General features: G+C 41.4%; 1 protein-coding gene across 4 annotated transcripts; it reads right to left on the bottom strand.

The window, feature by feature from the left end:
• Nucleotides 1-198: 198 nt before the first annotated feature.
• rab23 (RAB23, member RAS oncogene family) lies at nucleotides 199-11,662 on the bottom strand. 4 transcript variants are annotated; one of them, XM_090213019.1, is made up of 9 exons: nucleotides 11,573-11,662; nucleotides 11,103-11,137; nucleotides 8,759-9,003; nucleotides 6,153-6,238; nucleotides 5,226-5,382; nucleotides 4,981-5,063; nucleotides 4,786-4,878; nucleotides 3,479-3,654; nucleotides 2,317-2,702 (listed from the first exon to the last, which is right to left on the bottom strand). In XM_090213019.1, exons 3-8 carry the CDS (start codon nucleotides 8,911-8,913, stop codon nucleotides 3,521-3,523), a joined length of 708 nt encoding a protein of 235 aa, XP_090069145.1. In that variant the 5' UTR covers nucleotides 8,914-9,003; nucleotides 11,103-11,137; nucleotides 11,573-11,662; the 3' UTR covers nucleotides 2,317-2,702; nucleotides 3,479-3,520. The 4 variants fall into 4 exon arrangements, with proteins under 4 accessions (XP_021432127.1, XP_021432126.1, XP_036812118.1 ...); XM_021576452.3 differs by having other exon boundaries at nucleotides 199-3,654; XM_021576451.3 differs by having other exon boundaries at nucleotides 199-3,654; nucleotides 11,103-11,183; nucleotides 11,573-11,622.
• Nucleotides 11,663-17,218: the final 5,556 nt, after the last annotated feature.

Raw genomic sequence — 17,218 nt, 5'->3', positions numbered from 1 at the left:
ACTGTTATAAAGGGATGGAGTGTGATTTACAATATTCACTGAGCAGGCATCTTTCAAACAAAATAGTTATGTTTAAGAATGAGGATGTAAACATACTTGGACAAAGCATTGTGGCACTGGACCGTGGTTCCACATTCCTTCACATGAAAATAAATAAACTAACATAAGGCAAGCATGCATCATTTACTGAAGACAGAGTACTTAAATGTTTTTTATTTTTTAAATACAGTAGAATGTACTGAGAAACACGGGGGCCATTTTGATTTGTGAAGTGTTAATGGGTAACTAAAAGTTATGAAGAGGACAGTATAGAGACAATGAGACTTTCCCGTTTGTCTTACAGTGAAACGAGATCAAAAATATGTCTTGCCTCAGAAAAAGTCAACATCGGTTAGAGTGGTAATAGAACATTATCCAAGCATGATGACTAGGCGAGAAAATTAAGCCATTACAAAGCACTCCTCAGAGCATGATAGTAGTTCTGTTCATAACGTAAGAACACTCAATCAAGACACCATTCATTGAGATCTGTTTTCACTTAAAAATAAAAATGGGATATTTCTTTAGTAAACAAGTGTTTATTTCTCCCGAAATTAACGTAACAAATATAAAATAACAAATATAAATTGACTCAAATATGAGCACATAAAAGATGTTACCATTGATTGTACCACAGTAGAAACACAAAGCACATATTTAAATGCAGCAATATGTAACATGTAAACAATTTCAATTGCTAGTTCCCTATGAAAGTTAGACCAAATAGTTGGCCAGTTACAATGACCAGTACAAACACCTGTGCATGAATTGTGTGCGCTAACCAGATAGAGGGATATTATTGATTTGTATGTTCTGTGTAGCAAAATCCTATTCACCGGCTCATCCATCCTATAAGTCTACAACATTGTATACGTTTGTGTCTCAAGTAGAGGGCCTATTGTGCGAATCTCAAATAGTATTTGGTCGTATAACAGCAAACTCTTCTCGTCGACTGTAATTCAATATTCTCAAAACTGAAAAATCCCTCCAACCTTTCTTTAAAATATGCAACTGTCTTACAACAATGAAATAAGCATTAGAAACTATTTGGCACTATGTTAACGAAGGTGTTAAGCAGCTCATTGTTAAGATTCATATAAAAATACATTTCAGAAAAGAATGAACAAATATGTCTGAATCTCGTAGGTTTCTATTGTTGGCTGGTGTCAAGGTGCAAGCATCAAACGCACATTAGTTGCGTCATGTAAAAACTGTTGCACTAGCATTTTCCCTAACGCCAGGTTCGGCATTTTAACTGCCTAACATCAGTTGCTTGTGCTGAGGTGGGATGGGTGGCAAGATTTGAGGCGTGTCCTTAAAAACAATTTCACGCAGTGCTACAAGGAAGTTTGAAGACCAACAAAAAGCAGGTGGAGCGGCAGGTAGTCTAGTGGTTAAGAGTGTTGGGCCAGTAACTGAAAGGTTGCTGGTTTGAATCCCCGAGACGACTAGGTAAAATAAACTGTCGATGTGCCCTTGAGCAAGGCACGTAACCCTAATTGCTCCTGTAAGTCGCTCTGAATAAGAGCGTCTGCTAAATGACTAAAATGTAAAAATATCTTACCGCTCATGCAATGGCCATTAGCCAAAATTAGTATGAATGAAGCCATTTTAAATAGTCTGAGAGTGCTTTGAAATGAGGTTTTTAATGATTCACATACCGGCATTTAGCTTGTTCAAGTAGGCTATCCATCCCCCTTTTCAAAGAACACCGCTCGTCTGATTACCAAAGCCACATTCCTCCAAACTATTCAGTCCTCCTATAATGACATAACGGTAGATTGTTTTGAGAATCAGGCTGCAACATAGGCAACGATACAATTGTCAGGAGCCTAGTATTTTAGTATAGTCATCAGAATGTTGTGTGTAAAGACATTTAGACCACGTGTACACAGTGTCATGGAATGAGAAGCCATGTATGATAAAGCTTCTGACCCGATCCTATTTAGAAACATTGTTTTTGGTGTAACACATAAAATAGCTTAAACACACAACTTGAAGCCACCACATATTTAGTCATGGAGCAGGTTCTGATTGGCCGGTGAGGGGCCAAACCTCAACACACCAACATGTTTGTTCATCAAAACCCAGCTCTTTCGCACCACAGCCAGCTACTGCGCCAATAATTCCGGTAGTGAAAATAACATGACATCCCAAACCCATAACGCCACTGCCAGCACTAAAACTTACCATTGTGTTTGCCTTGTTAAAATAGAGCCCTTAGTCTTTATTCATGATATACACCGAGTGTACAAAACATTTGACAGAATGACCAGGTGAAAGCTATGATCCTTTATTGATGTCACTTGTTAAATCCACTTCAATCAGTGTAGATGAAGGGGAGGAGACAGGTTAAAGGAGGATTTTTAAGCCTTGAGACATGGATTGTGTATGTGTGCCATCCAGAAGGTGAATGGGCAAGACACAAAAATATTTAAGTGCCTTTGATAGGGCACCGGTTTGAGTGTGTCAAGAACTGCAATGCTGCTGGGTTTTTCATGCTCAACAGTTTCCTGTGTTTAATCAAGAATGGTCCACCATCCAAAGGACATTCAGGCAACTTGACACAACTGTGGGAAACACTGGAGTCAACATGGGCCAGAATCCCTGTGGAATGCTTTGGACACCTTGTAGAGTCCATGCCCCGACAAATTAACCACTTTCTGAAGGCAAAAGGGGGAGAAACTTAATATTAGGAAGGTGTTCCTAATGTTTTGTACACTCAGCATATTGAACCATATTCCATTAATATTTTAGAACAAATATGGTAGAAAGTAATCTGTATATTTCTTACAATACAAACAGATTCAAGTGCACAAATGGCAATCTATAAAAATCACAATATGAACATACAAATACACCTTGTTAGTGAACTAGAATGTAACCCTTCCTTGCACCATGTTGAAGGGTGTAAATGGGAGAACCCTGTCATGCCCAACTACTATTTCTCAAAAGATCTGCTTCAAGCATTACATTCATGCTACAACATAGTCTGTGTTGGATTGTAGTACCCATTACAGCCACCAGGACGACTATTGTTACTGTCGCTTTATATTTCATACATCTATCCATGAGAAACAAAGGCTGCACTTGATCTGTAAAGATGCTCAAAGGCATGGTATTCACAATACTCAGGTGCATATTAGATTTACAGATGTCGGATCTTCATTTGACCAATATTGTCTGAGCAAAAATAATCCTGCAGCAACAGGATTTGAACTTTTAGTGTTGCTTGTTCTGTGGTTAGACTATTTGCTGGACAAAATTAGGCTACATGAAGTGCAATACTGTTAATATGTTACACGTGCAGATTTTTTTGTGAATTTATGTCCATCATGAAGGTCATTTGCAGGGAAATTCTCAGCAACAAAAGAGGGGTCAAATTAAGACCTACACCTAGGTTATGCTCAAATGTAAATGTATAGACTCTTACACTCACACGGCAGTCAAATCGTACATTATTGTAGGGAACGGATTGATTCTAAAGAAGGCTGCAGCTACCAAAGGGGTTTTTGGTTCTCTTTGTCCTCTGTTTGTTGGGTCGCAAGCTGATGACTTCTCGGCCGTTGCTGGAGTTCTGACTAGATAAGTTACTACTTGTGGTGTTGAAAACTCCTGTTAGGGTAGAGATGTTAAGATGTGTTACAACGTCAATGACTCAATGCTGATACAAAGAAAGTTATCAGAGCACTCTTATGAAATCCCTTGGATTTCTATGCACGTGTCCTGAAATCTAAGAAAATGAGAATTATAATGAATACCGCTTTGATGTCATTCAAGCAAACCACACACCCGTGAGTCCAAATATGCACTTCACATTTCTATATAAAACACAGTCTTTACTGATGCAGAGACATTTAGGCCTTCATGTTGAAGCCAACTACAACAATTTGGACTGCAAACACACCAAACATATTTAGCAAAACTGGATGCATTCTAATTTTGCTATTATTCGTTACTGTATGCTATTTAATGCATGGTATCAATCCACAACGGACTAGGATGGGAATATTCTGTGCCTTCCAGCCGAATTGGAGTTGATAACGCAAAGACAGTCAATAGCCTACACAACCTTGTGCACTATTAAGCCATGTAGAACGCCAATTGGCCAGTGAGTGGTCAAGCCCGCGTCACACCATGTAGAACGCCGATTGGCCAGTGAGTGGTCAAGCCCGCGTCACACCATGTAGAACGCCGATTGGCCAGTGAGTGGTCAAGCCCGCGTCACACCATGTAGAACGCCGATTGGCCAGTGAGTGGTCAAGCCCACGTCACACCATGTAGAACGCCGATTGGCCAGTGAGTGGTCAAGCCCGCGTCACACCTAGAACTTATTTATTCATCAAAACATGGCCCTTTCGCACCACCGTCAGCTATAGCGCTCATGATTCCCGCTGTGAAAATAGAATAAATATTTCTGACACACCCACAACTCGAAAGTGCTGCGAGAAGACTTGTCATTTGCGTAAGGTTTGCTAAAACTAGAGCCGAGAGACAGATTTCTTACTCAAGCTTTTTTAGGCCTGGTTGTATGAACCTCAAATGTTGCATGAATGTTGTCATGTTACCGAATGTAATTGACAAATGAGAAATGTATAGTGAAGATAAAACGGGGAGGATCATAAATGCAAACCATCTTTGCAGAGCTTGCAGTACAAGACAAATATCTCTGTGGCACTGTACAATCCAGTCCCAAAGGTCTGTACTAACTGGAGACGTGACTGACATGGTTCTCAGGATGCTTACCAATTTTATTGCTAGTTGTATGGACTACCTCAGGCTCTTCTGCTGTTTGCCGCTTCAGTCGCTGCAGATACTTATCTGCTAGGTATTTAAAAACTGAAAAGAAGAAATTTTTATTTTTTTAAATCATTCCCATTACATTCTTCCTAACATAACAGTTCTTTAACTGGTCATTTGTACACGTTTTCATTGACTCACCTTCATTGACATTGAGGTCCTCCTTTACGGAGGTTCGGTAAAACCTTAACTTGAGCTTCTTGGCCAGACCTTCTGCCTCCTCACTACAGTACCAGGAGAAAAAGAGCCAGGGTTACTGATCAATTCTGCCATGCTTGATCATGTCTAATGTTTGTTGTCCTAGCCATGCATCTAGAAATGATTATTCATCAATATATCATAACAGACCAAGTTCAAGAAGGAAAATGGGTCTATAGAAGTGTTACTTTTTGATCACCGTGTCATCCAGAAGGTCAATCTTGTTCTGCACCAGGACAGTGGGGATGTCGCCCACCTCTATCTCCACCTTCTCCCACCAGCTGCCGATGGCCTCAAACGATTCCCTGTCGGTGGTGGAGAAGACCAGTACACACGCCTGGGCACCTGGAACACATAAAGCGTGGCTCAGTAATGTATAGTAGATGTCATTGTGGAATGCTATGCCACCAGAGGTTACTCAGACAAAAAATGGGAGTTTAGCCTTTTTTTTTTACTCATTACAAAAAACATCTTGTATCACAGCGCCTCTTCTTTTCTAAAGCTCTAAATTAACTGTACCCTATATAATTATAGGAAGTGTGTAAATATTTTTGATGTCTTGACAAGAACATAAGATAATATTAAATACAAATAAAATAAGAATGATCTATTGTCAACAACTGTTCTGTACTCTTGTCATTTAGGCCATTTTATGTTTTGTGTGGACCCCAGAAAGAGTAGCTGCTGCATGTGGAACAGCTAATGGGTATCAAATAAACCTGAACATACACAGGCCAGCTGTCACCACAACGCTAAGAAACGCTGGATCCTCACAGCCCTCACAGTTCATTTGGTGTACATAAGAAGCTTTCAAATCAAATAACTGATTTTGTAATGTGTTTTTTAAAAACATTTGTATTGTTCAAATTCCATACACCTCAGTTTGTATTTCATGTGTTAGGAGAGGGTGTAGCTTCCTGGGCCATACAATAACAGAAATACAATATGGACATAATGTTAGTTGAATTGTTCCCTGTGAGGTCATCTTGGTGCAGTTCCACAGCTGAATCCATACTGAAAAAATAAATAAATAAAGTTGAAAAGTGAGAGGGTGTCTTCTCTGGCAGACCCAGTGGAGGAGGATCATGTCCTTCCCAGGGAGGGAGGAGTCTTACCGCGGTAGTAGGCCTTGGTGATGGCGTCAAACTCTTCCTGCCCTGCCGTGTCCCACAACATCAATCTCACATCTTCATCATTCACTCTGGAAAAAAAAAGACAAATTCAATAGTTAATATTGTGAGTTTCTCAATGTATTGACAGGGCAGTATCAAATGTATACATTTTTACTTGGCTATCATATCAAACTATTCACTCAACAGTTCTGCGCTATACATTACAGGAGCAATAGTCTTTTGAGAGTCAAATATCCTCCACACCTTTACTGTTTTATAAAAATAATGCTTCAAGCCTTCAGTGAGCGCACCTTCATCTGACAATACTGTTTTATTCAATGCAGTTAGAGTTTCAATGTTCACAGTGTTTCTCTAGTATTTCCTGAGAGTATCCATGCTTCCTCGTACATTTTGGCACTCGAGGTAGCCTAGTGGTTAAAGCGTTGGGCCAGTAACCGAAATGTTGCAGGACAGAACCGGAGCTGACAAGGTAAAAATCTGTCCTTCTGCCCCTGAACAAGGCAGTTAACCCACTGTTCCCCAGTAGGCCGTCATTGTAAATAAGAATTTGTTCTTAACTGACTTAAATTTTTAAATAAAAGGTTAAATTTAAAAAAAACAATGTTTTTTATGTGACCGAAGCCATTGTCACACCATATTAATAAACAACTATCTGAATAAAATACCTCTCGACACTTTACATTGGCTTCACATCTGTTAAGCATAAAAACAAGGAAAAGAGTGGAGAAAGAAGTTTGTGGTTTTGGGAGCAGTTTTTTTTTACCTTAGGTCAAAACTTTAAGGACTCTCTTGGGCCAGAATGCAGTTAACTAACCGTTTGAGTTGACAGACGCCAGGGATCTCTTATAAAATAACATGTTAAGAGAATAAAGAGATGGTCTGTGCAGCCAAAAAGCATTTATTTTGATTTCAGTGGTCACTTAGGACACAGTACGGTCCCTGAGATCTCTGGGTATGGCTCCTATTGAATGTACCTACTCAGATTGTACTGCATATCTGTAAGAGTATTGTGTATTTTTATGCATCTTAATATACATACTGTATGTATATTCCGGATGTGCATGGTTATTCAAATATCTTAACGGATGTTAGCATTTTAACACTTGTGTGATTATTCATTTTAGCGAGAAACCAAAATTATAGGTCTACTTTAACACTGAAAAGGCTTTTTCTAAAATCAATTAAAATATCCATGTGACATTGTTACATACAAGGCCATTTCAAATGATTCATTTAATAAAACAAACTTGTCAATGTGGTTCTAATGCCGTGCGCCCCATAAGAGAAACAGTAGCCGACCGGTAGCCTTCACGTGTGTAGCTTGTTGTTTTTGTTGGGAACCGAGTGGTGCAGCGGTGTAAGGCACTGCCTTGCAGTGCTAGAGGCGTCACTACAGACCCGTATTCGATCCAGGGCTGTGTCACAACCAGCCGTAATGGGAGTCCCATAGGGCGGCACACAATTGGCCCAGCGCCGTCAGGGTTAGGGGAGGGTTTGGCTGTAATTGTAAATAAGAATTTGTTCTTAACCGACTTGCCTAGTTAAAAAGGTTAAATAAAAAAATAAAATGTTGGCCAATCAAAACAGCAAATAGGCTCAATGTGTAGCAGGTGTAGTGAGACTTCACTAATGCAGCACAAGATGGAATAAAGTTACGGAATTAAAAGTTAACTAAATTAGAAGAAGGAGTAGACTACAATGAGCAACCAACAGGTAGGCTGTTTTATCTGAATAGGGTTGGGAAGAAAATGCAGAATGTAGCCTTCATTAGCCTAGCTAGCTTCTCTAGGCCAGGGGTTCTCAAACATAGCATAGCAGGAGTTTTACTATGACTTGGGCAGTGCATGGGGTCCGTGGCAATACTGCAGGCCACTGCACAAGTAAAACAACTTGCATGCAATTTTATCTCACTTGAGTTGTGTACTGATTAATTTGCTATCACAAAAAGGAGTCCCTAGCCCTAAAACGTTTGAGAAGCCCTGCTCTATGCTACCCCAGTCAAGACAGGAACTGTTATATGGGATGATAAATTACATTCTGTCCACTACAAGTTAGCTCATCTTGGCTGTAGATGAGTTGCCTTGGCTAGTGGCTACTGCATCGCTCTATCCCTTGGGGCGGCAGGTAGCCTGGTGGGTAGGAGTATTGGGTCAGTAACCGAAAGCTTGCTGGATCGAATCCCTGACAAGGTAAAAATGGGTCTTTCTGCCCGAGCAAGGCAGTTAACCCACTGTTCCCTGGGCGCTGATGATGTGGATGTTGATTAAGGCAGCCACCCGCACACACCTCTCTGATTGAGGGGTTAAATGCGATAGATACATTTCAGTTGAATGACTTCAGTTGACTAGGTATCCCCTTTGTCTGCTCGCTCCCATCTCACACACGGTTCCCTCCGAAGCTGCAGCAATAGAGAGCCAGCCTCTCCCGCGCGCAGCAGTGCTCAGGTTCAAATGTAAGTTTCAAAACCCACATGCATTTCAAATACCCGACAAAAATTCATGATACTATTCGAATAGTAAACATATTTCAAACAACCATCCCTAATGTAAAATATGCATAGACACACTAACAATGGAAAATCTCCTTACAGTAGCTGTCTCTCCAGGAAGTCCACACCGATGGTCTTCTTGTAGTCCTTGGTGAAGATGCCCTTGCAGTAGCGCTGGATCATGCTAGACTTCCCCACCGCACCGTTGCCCACCACCACCACCTTGATGGCCACTTCCATGTCCTCCTCCAACATGGCTGCGTGTTGCTGGGCTTTCCTCACACTTCCAGGCAGCAGTCTGGTGTTGCTTTAGGAGGGCTGTCACTGGATCACTTAAAACACCTCCTGATAGAGACAACACAAACTGATGTTTTACACATTGATGAACATGACTTAAGGTTTGAATAGTTATTTTCCTCTGCACAAAACCCTTGTCGTTCTGCTGTTCAAACAGCCAAGTCACCAACTGACAAGCCCAGCCCACATAAAAACATCCCTCTGTTCGTTCAGCAATATAATGTCTTATGTTTCGATGCGGAGAACACTTTCTACCTCACTGCTCCTCAGTCTACCCATAAAACCCTCACTAGCTGGCCCTCTGTTTTACAGGAGTGTAAACATTAGCCAGTGCATCCTGGCTGCAGCCATCTGAGGTAATGTCAGCTGATGGTTTCCTCATTGTTACATGCTACAGTCAGCTACACTTAGCTCAGTTACTGCCTCTGTAGGTCTGCTCCCACACACTTTTCCACTAGGTAGCATTCTGGGCCTGCCTGCCTGGGTCTGGCTAGAAGAGGATGTAGCTGACGTGGCAGGCATTTAAGAGAGGAGAGGTTGCTGATGCCTGGCCCTGGCTGAGAGAGGGTGCAGATGCCCGGCCCGGGCTGAGAGAGGGTGCAGATGCCCGGCCCTGGCTGGGAGAGGGTGCAGATGCCCGGCCCTCGCTGGGAGAGGCAGTAACTGGTTAGGAGAGGGTGTAGCTGACATGGCAGGGATTCAGTCATGTTCCAGATGACTATGTTTTATGGGAACTGACATCAAATATCCCAGATACTTTGGATATGAGCAGGTAAACATCCCCACTATGACACCCATGACAGATTCAGCCTAAACCTCTTGCCTGGTAATGTGACTGATAATATCACGTTGGCCTAAAAGTATCAGCTTGGTAGCAAAAGAACACTAAAGACTAGCGCTATGGGCCTATCGTTAACATAGCTACGAAAACAGAACATTGTGTTCACAATGTGAAAAGCTCTGGTTTGACTTAACAGACTATGCAAGGAAAGTGTTGTGGATCTGTCTAGGGTTCCACTGACTGCAAACAAAGAGAAGGTAGGCCTTTTCCTGAGTTTAAACTCTCATATAAATGTTTGTTATCCAACATCATCTGGTCCTATTCGTAAAGTGGATGATCCAAGCCTCACTGTAAACAGGCTGGCTTCGCAACCACAACGAAAGCTACCTTGATGCCTGCTAACCAAACCATGTCCCATCATCCAGACTATCAGCAAATTGCCAAGTTGTCAACACACAACCCAACAACACAGACTAACCGAACATCATGGAAGATTCTAGGTAAACGAGGCTACTAGGCGACTGGAAAGACCACAGATTGAGTTACAAAGTAGAGCCTCTCCCACAACGTCTCACCAAAGGTAACTGAATACAGAGCCGGCTGTATGCAAGGACACACCAGCATCATGTACCATTCACTCGGATTTGACACATGCATGCACTTACAGGAATTTAGCCCAAACTGCAGCTGACACAGCAAAGCCTGGCAGAACTGGATGTTCCACTGTATACAAACTTATTTCCTTGGCTACATTGACTCTTCAAATACAATCTGCATTAACAAATTTACCTTAAAATAAGACATTTGTCTTAGAGGAACGTGTTATGTCTAGGCTGCATAGTTAGATTATCAGGCTAGTCACTTTGAAGGAACAAACGGGTAAGCAGACATACACATCCACAGTGCTTTTGTAAACACTCCACTAAGATCACAACATGACTTCAAACATCAATATATCTATTATTAACGTCTTCATTAAAAACGGCTAGGTACTACGGCTTACTTTAAATCAGTAAATTGGAAGACAGTTAATTGACAAATTGCCAGAACATGAACAGCATCTGCTGATTTACAATTTTAAAAATGGCACTACTTGACATCACCAGCGAATGCTTCATGCAGTGAGCTGAGGTCACAGAAAATTAAGTATTTCCAATTAGTGCTTGAAAGTGTTTTTAAATCCACGAAATAAGATAGATTCATGCAAGTTAATGATTATACACTAGCTAGCTAATCATGTTATTTGTTCAGAAGCTGTCCAACGCTTGATACAAAGTCTCACTCACGAGGATCACTGAAACAAATAATATAATTTACAACAATTGTATAATTTCGAGTGATATACTCGTAACATTGTTTCTCTTACCGGCATCCAGTTACATGACCGTCTTTCTCTTGCAGCTGCAACAGGCAACAAACAGCACGAGACGAAAACAAAATACAATTGCTGCGCAATGAAAGAGAATAGGTCCTGTGTTTTTTTTTTACGGACCAAATGAAATGTAACAAGCTATAATAAACTGTAACGTAGTAACAACAATCAACTCGTTTCACCAATTTGTAAAGCTAACTTAGCGAGCTAGCCATGTAAGTTAACGTTAGCTAGCAAACGAACGGTGGATTGTCCGGTCTCCACGTTCAGCTAATGTTAGCTAGTACGTCTCCTAGCTGGGCTTGCTAGCATTTAACTCGTTTATATCATAAATCACAACAAGAGGAGACGAATATCCACGCTTTTCATCAATGTAACAAGTCGTCTAATCATATTTCACAAAACGACGACTTGAATTCAATAAATTGTTGTTGCCTTGCTAGCTCTATTTGTTTGTCTCTCACCCACAACTGCAGTCCGGTTGCTTTAAACGCTTTTGGTTTCTGATAGCAGATGCGCAGTTCACTGCAACTCGCTGGGTCAGTTTATGAACTACAGCTCCTGTAAAATAAATTAATCTAAACTGATCTTGAGTCTGTGTGTGGCCAGGTTGTATCGTGACCATCAGGGCCAGTACTCGACTTTCTGCCGCCTTAGGCGAGACAAAAATCTGCCACCCCAAAAACATGTTCTAAGCTAAAAGTCTGAGGAAGAGAACATAATAAACTCAGCAACAAAAGAAACGTAAATTTTTCAGGACCCTGTCTTTCAAAGATCATTTGTAAAAATCCAAATAATTTCACAGATCTTCATTGTAAAGGGTTTAAACACTGTTTCCCATGCTTGTTCAATTATCCATAAACAATTAATGAACATGCACCTGTGGAAAGGAAACAGCTTACAGATGGTAGGCAATTAAGGTCACAGTTATGAAAACTTAGGACACTAAAGAGGCCTTTCCATTGATTCTGAAAAACACCAAAAGAAAGATGCCCAGGGTCCCTGCTCATCTGCCTGAACATGCCTTGGGCATGCTGCAAGAAGGCATGAGGACTGCAGATGTGGCCAGGGCAATACATTGCAATGTCCGTACTGTGAGACGCCTAAGACAGGCTACAGGGAGACAGGACAGACAGCTGATCGTCCTCGCAGTGGCAGACCAAGTGTAACAACACCTGCACAGGATCGGTACATCCGAACATCACACCTGAGGAACAGGTACAGGATGGCAACAACAACTGCCTGAGTTACACCAGGAATGCACAATCCATCCATCAGTGCTCAGACTGTCTGCAATAGGCTGAGAGAGGCTGGACTGAGGGCTTGTTGTAAGGCAGGTTCTCACCAGACATCACCGGCAACAATGTCGCCTATGGGCACAAACCCACCATCGCTGGACCAGACAGGACTGGCAAAAAGTGCTCTGGTTTTGTCTAACCAGGGGTGATGGTCGAATTCGCGTTTATCGTCGAAGGAATGAGCGTTACACTGAGGCCTGTACTCTGGAGCGGGATCGATTTGGAGGTGGAGGGTCCATCATGGTCTGGGGCGGTGTGTCACAGCATCATCGGACTGAGCTTGTTGTCATTGCAGGCAATCTCAATGCTGTGCGTTACAGTGAAGACATAGATTTAAAATAAAAAAGCAACCATTGAATAATTAGCGTTAACGATAAACAGGCCTAGACTGTTCATTCACGAATGAATGCAACTGTTTTTAGTCTTTGCTGTAATAAAGGCTTTACAACATCAAAAAAAGAACAAAAAAAGTTACTCTTGTCTGCTTAATTTATTTAGTGTTGTTTGCATTGTTCCAAACGATCAGAATAATTCTATTGTAATAGAACAGCACCTGTTTGGCACACATTATATGCATTATATATATGCATTACACCGAGGCCTGTACTCTGGAGCGGGATCGATTTGGAGGTGGAGGGTCCGTCATGATCTGGGGCGGTGTGTCACAGCATCATCAGACTGAGCTTGTTGTCATTGTTCTCAATGCTGTGCGTTACAGGGAAGACATCCTCCTCCCTCATGAAGACATCCTCCTCCCCTTCCTGCAGGCTCATCCTGACATGACCCTCCAGCATGACAATGCCACCAGCCATACTGCTCGTTCTGTGTGTGACTTCATGCAATACATGAATGTCAGTGTTCTGCCATGGCCAGCGAAGATCACGGATCTCACTCCCATTGAGCATGTCTGGGACCTGTTGGATCAAAGGGTGAGGGCTAGGGCCATACCCACAGACATATCTAGGAACTTGCAGGTGCCTTGGTGGAAGAGTGGTGTAACATCGCTCAACAAAGAACTGGCAAATCTGGTGTAGTCCATGAGGAGATGCAGCTGGTGGCCACACCAGATACTGACTGTTACTTTTGATTTTGAGCCCCCCAACTTTGTTCAGGGACACATTATTCAATTTCTGTTAGTCACATGTCGGTAGAACTTGTTCAGTTTACGTCTCAGTTGTCGAATCTTGTTATGTTCAGACAAATATTTATACATTTTAAGTTTGCTGAAAATAAACGCAGTTGACAGTGAGAGAATGCTTATTTTTTGCTGAGTCCAATTAATAGGCCTATGCAACAAATTAAACACAATTTAACACATCTAGTTAGTAGGCTAAATAATCAGTTCAATGTCAATAACATAGCCTAATATTTCCAAACTAATTACATTGATAAAAATCACCAATGCCCTGGAAGTTCTGCCGCTCTAGGGGAGACAAAAATAATTACATCTCAGACATCCTTATGAATCTAAGCATGGCACTTTCAAAAGTTACCTTCCACCCAGACAGAGGCTCTACTGATGCAGAAAGCTTCAACTGCTGGCTACTCGTCCATTGTATAACCCACAGAGGGTTTAAGAGTTTAAACAAACATCTTCTCTTTTCAGAAAGAGAAAAGCTGAATTAGCAAAGCAAAAACATTTTTTTAATCTCCTCAAATATTATAGGCTGCAGTTTAGCTTTAGATTGTCATAGAGAGGAATCAATATATCCCCATATGCATCGGATTCACGTCTTTCGTGGGCATTTTAGACCTTGTTTCTACCATAAGGCATCGCAGTGTTAAGCATTGTTATAGAACTCTTGATATAATCTGGACACGTTTTATGTATTTATTTAAAAATATAAAGCAAACAATAGATATCCTTTTTGCCCTCTTCTTTAACAATGGGTACGTGATACCCTCACTCAATTTGAGCCCTGGTTTAAGTCAAACACACCAAGCCCTTCCCAGACACCGAGGTATTTAATCAGTGCATGTGACGGTATCGGAGTATTTGGCTATATCGACATCTATGGATAGGATAATTGTGTTGTGTCAAACAGGTGGGTTTAACACTTATTTTTTTGAAGTTTAAAAAATAAGCCCCAATTATATTTAACCCCTGCATCGGAGAATTACCATGTTGCTATCACTATGCAACCTACTACCTATAGCAGGAAAACCAGTTTCTTATTAATAATATCCCACCTGTTATCACACATGGCACGAGCCCATAATTGTTACAATTACAATACAAATAACACTTTTGTATAACATATTTAACATATATTTTAATATTTCTGTAGAACTGTAAAACAGAGTAAGTTAAATTGAGCTTTGGTAACAACTGCTTTCATAAATGCATGGCGGGCCTCGTTTCGCTGGAGCAGTGTAAAATAAGCTTCATGTCAATGACCCAGCCTTAACGTATTTCGTTTATTTACATATCGAATTTGGTTGTCCATGGTCCATCATAGGTTTCAACAATTTATTTACTTCGTCTCCACCTAGAGTTGCCTCTTTCCTCTGCTGTGCTGCTACATTGCAGTCAGCAATGTTTTCTCTCGGGAGCTATCCATGGCCCTGACATCAAATCATCTGTTTGCTTGGACACCAGCCTGATCTCCAGCTCCTTCCACCTCTGGAAACCATCTAGGTGGTCATGCGACTTATCATGCGAGCTGAGGAGATGGCACAGATTCTTCCAGTCCCTGGTTACATCCCTGACCAGCACAGATCTACACTCGTGTGAAAAACGTTTGCAGCAAAAACAGAAGGCTACATCGTTTTGCATGGAATAGACAAGCCTTGGTCTCTCCACTCTCTCTCCGTTTGCCATCCTCCTATTGTAGTGGGCCACAGGAAACTTGAGTTGCCCCTAAACTCTTGGGAAATTCCCCTCCTTATCCTGATGTTGCCCAGCCTGCACTAACATATCCCATAAAGATCCATTCCTATATTTTGGCCACTCACCGGGACATTTTATGTTTTTTGAGTGGGAGTTGGATTTAGTAAGGCAGCTCCAAAATGCAGGTGTTTCAGCCTAGCTCAGTGCTTTCTGTGGTGGTGGGGCAGCCAGCAGAAAATACAGAGCGTTGAGCCATGATTGGCTCAGTGTTCTGTCACTCTTTGGGACACTATGTCACTGCCAACTCTAAGGGTAGAGCTCAAAAATTCAAGCCCTTTGGGTGCTGCCAGAGTTACATTAGAGGTGCCCATCCAAGAAGGCTCAAAGTCATTGGCCACAGATAAAATGACATCAAATCACGTTATATCTACAGTAGCTTTGATTGGACTGATCATGTCAACATCATACTTTCAAAATCTTAGCTAGCAGTCATCATCATGAATCAAGTCAACAATCTACTGGAAAATGCTTTTAAATCCTTATCATATGAAGATAAATAATTAAGAGAAATATAGATAAAACGTATTGGTGCTCCTCGGCCATTGGACATAAACATTACACGACAAGTTGGAAATTGCAAATTCAACAATGAGTGTTTTGGAAAGAATCAGTGGCTAGTTGCAAGCATTGCAAAGCAATCATTAGTGTCACGACTCCTACCGAAGGTGGGTCCCCTTCCTGTTCGGGTGGCGCTCGGCGGTCATCGTCACTGGCCTACTAGCTGCCACTGATCCCTTTTTCCCCTTTTCTGTTTATTAGTTGCACCTGTGTTTAGTTTAGGCTAATTGGTTGGGCTTTATTTACCAGCTAGCCCTCCTGCTGGTTGTGCGGGATTATTTTCAGTGTACACGGCTGTAGGTCATGGTTGTCCGTGTGTTTGTATTTTGCTGGACTGTTTAAGTTCCCCGTGTTTGGGGCATTTGTTTGGGTTGGCGTCGTTTCACCGTTGTGGTGCATTAAAAGTAGCGCTACCCTGAACTCTCTGCTTCCTACGCCTGACTTCTTCCTCCACTACACCCTGGGCGTTACAATTAGCTTACTATTCAGTGGAGTGGCTGTGTGATCCCAAGTCTAAGTTCAAGGGTCTCTTTTCCTAGTTTAAAACTATAAACATTCAACATTGGCCATGCTGTCAATGAAGCATGATTTGTGCAGCACTAAAAACAACTGTTAACTTTCATCCAACTCCAAATTGTATATCGGGAACTCGGGCTTCTTTTTGGAGCGATGTCCTGAAAATCACTGACGTCATCATGATTCAACTTTTTTTATTTTGAGTTCCCAGTTGTCTTGAAAGCACTATAAATACAGAGAATGCCAAACTTTGATGACTAAGTTTGATTACAAAATTTGCCCATGAAGGACCGCTGTGCCACCTTCCAGTAGCTATATTGACTACGTCTGTCCTAGCTCGCTCATTAATGTCTTAATTGAAATGACAGATTGCCTCTTATCTGCTTTTGGTCCCCCTTATGCCATAGTTTGTACATCTCAATTGTCAGTAGAAACCACATTAGTTTAAGCAAGTCAGCCATTTTATCTTAGTTTTTTTTAAAGGTAGTAAATTAGGCTGAATGAACTGTTTCGCTGCCAGACAAGTCTCCGCTGATAGCCAGGTGTAACAGTGGTAAGGTGTTGGGACAACTTTATGTAGGCCCTAACAGTTTGTGGGCACAGTTTGTCACAGTTATAGTGCAATAATGTATTGTTTAGTGTTGTGTAGGGGCTTTGCTGGCATGCATTCCACTTTTTTTTTTTATCCCACCAAGATTTACATGCTAAAATCACCACTGGTAAAGGGAGATACCAGTAAGTTGTTGGAATTGTTTAACTTGTGAAATTTGAAATATAAACCTAAAACCTGTTCATATTGCACGTGTAGTTACCAGTAGCTTGCTAACGCTAGCCAGTCAATGTTATGA

The sequence above is a fragment of the Oncorhynchus mykiss genome, chromosome 20, assembly GCF_057628025.1.
Source record: "Oncorhynchus mykiss isolate SJ-2025 chromosome 20, ASM5762802v1, whole genome shotgun sequence".
In the NCBI taxonomy this organism is placed as follows: Eukaryota; Metazoa; Chordata; class Actinopteri; order Salmoniformes; family Salmonidae; genus Oncorhynchus; species Oncorhynchus mykiss.
This window is presented reverse-complemented; position numbering and strand designations above follow the sequence as displayed.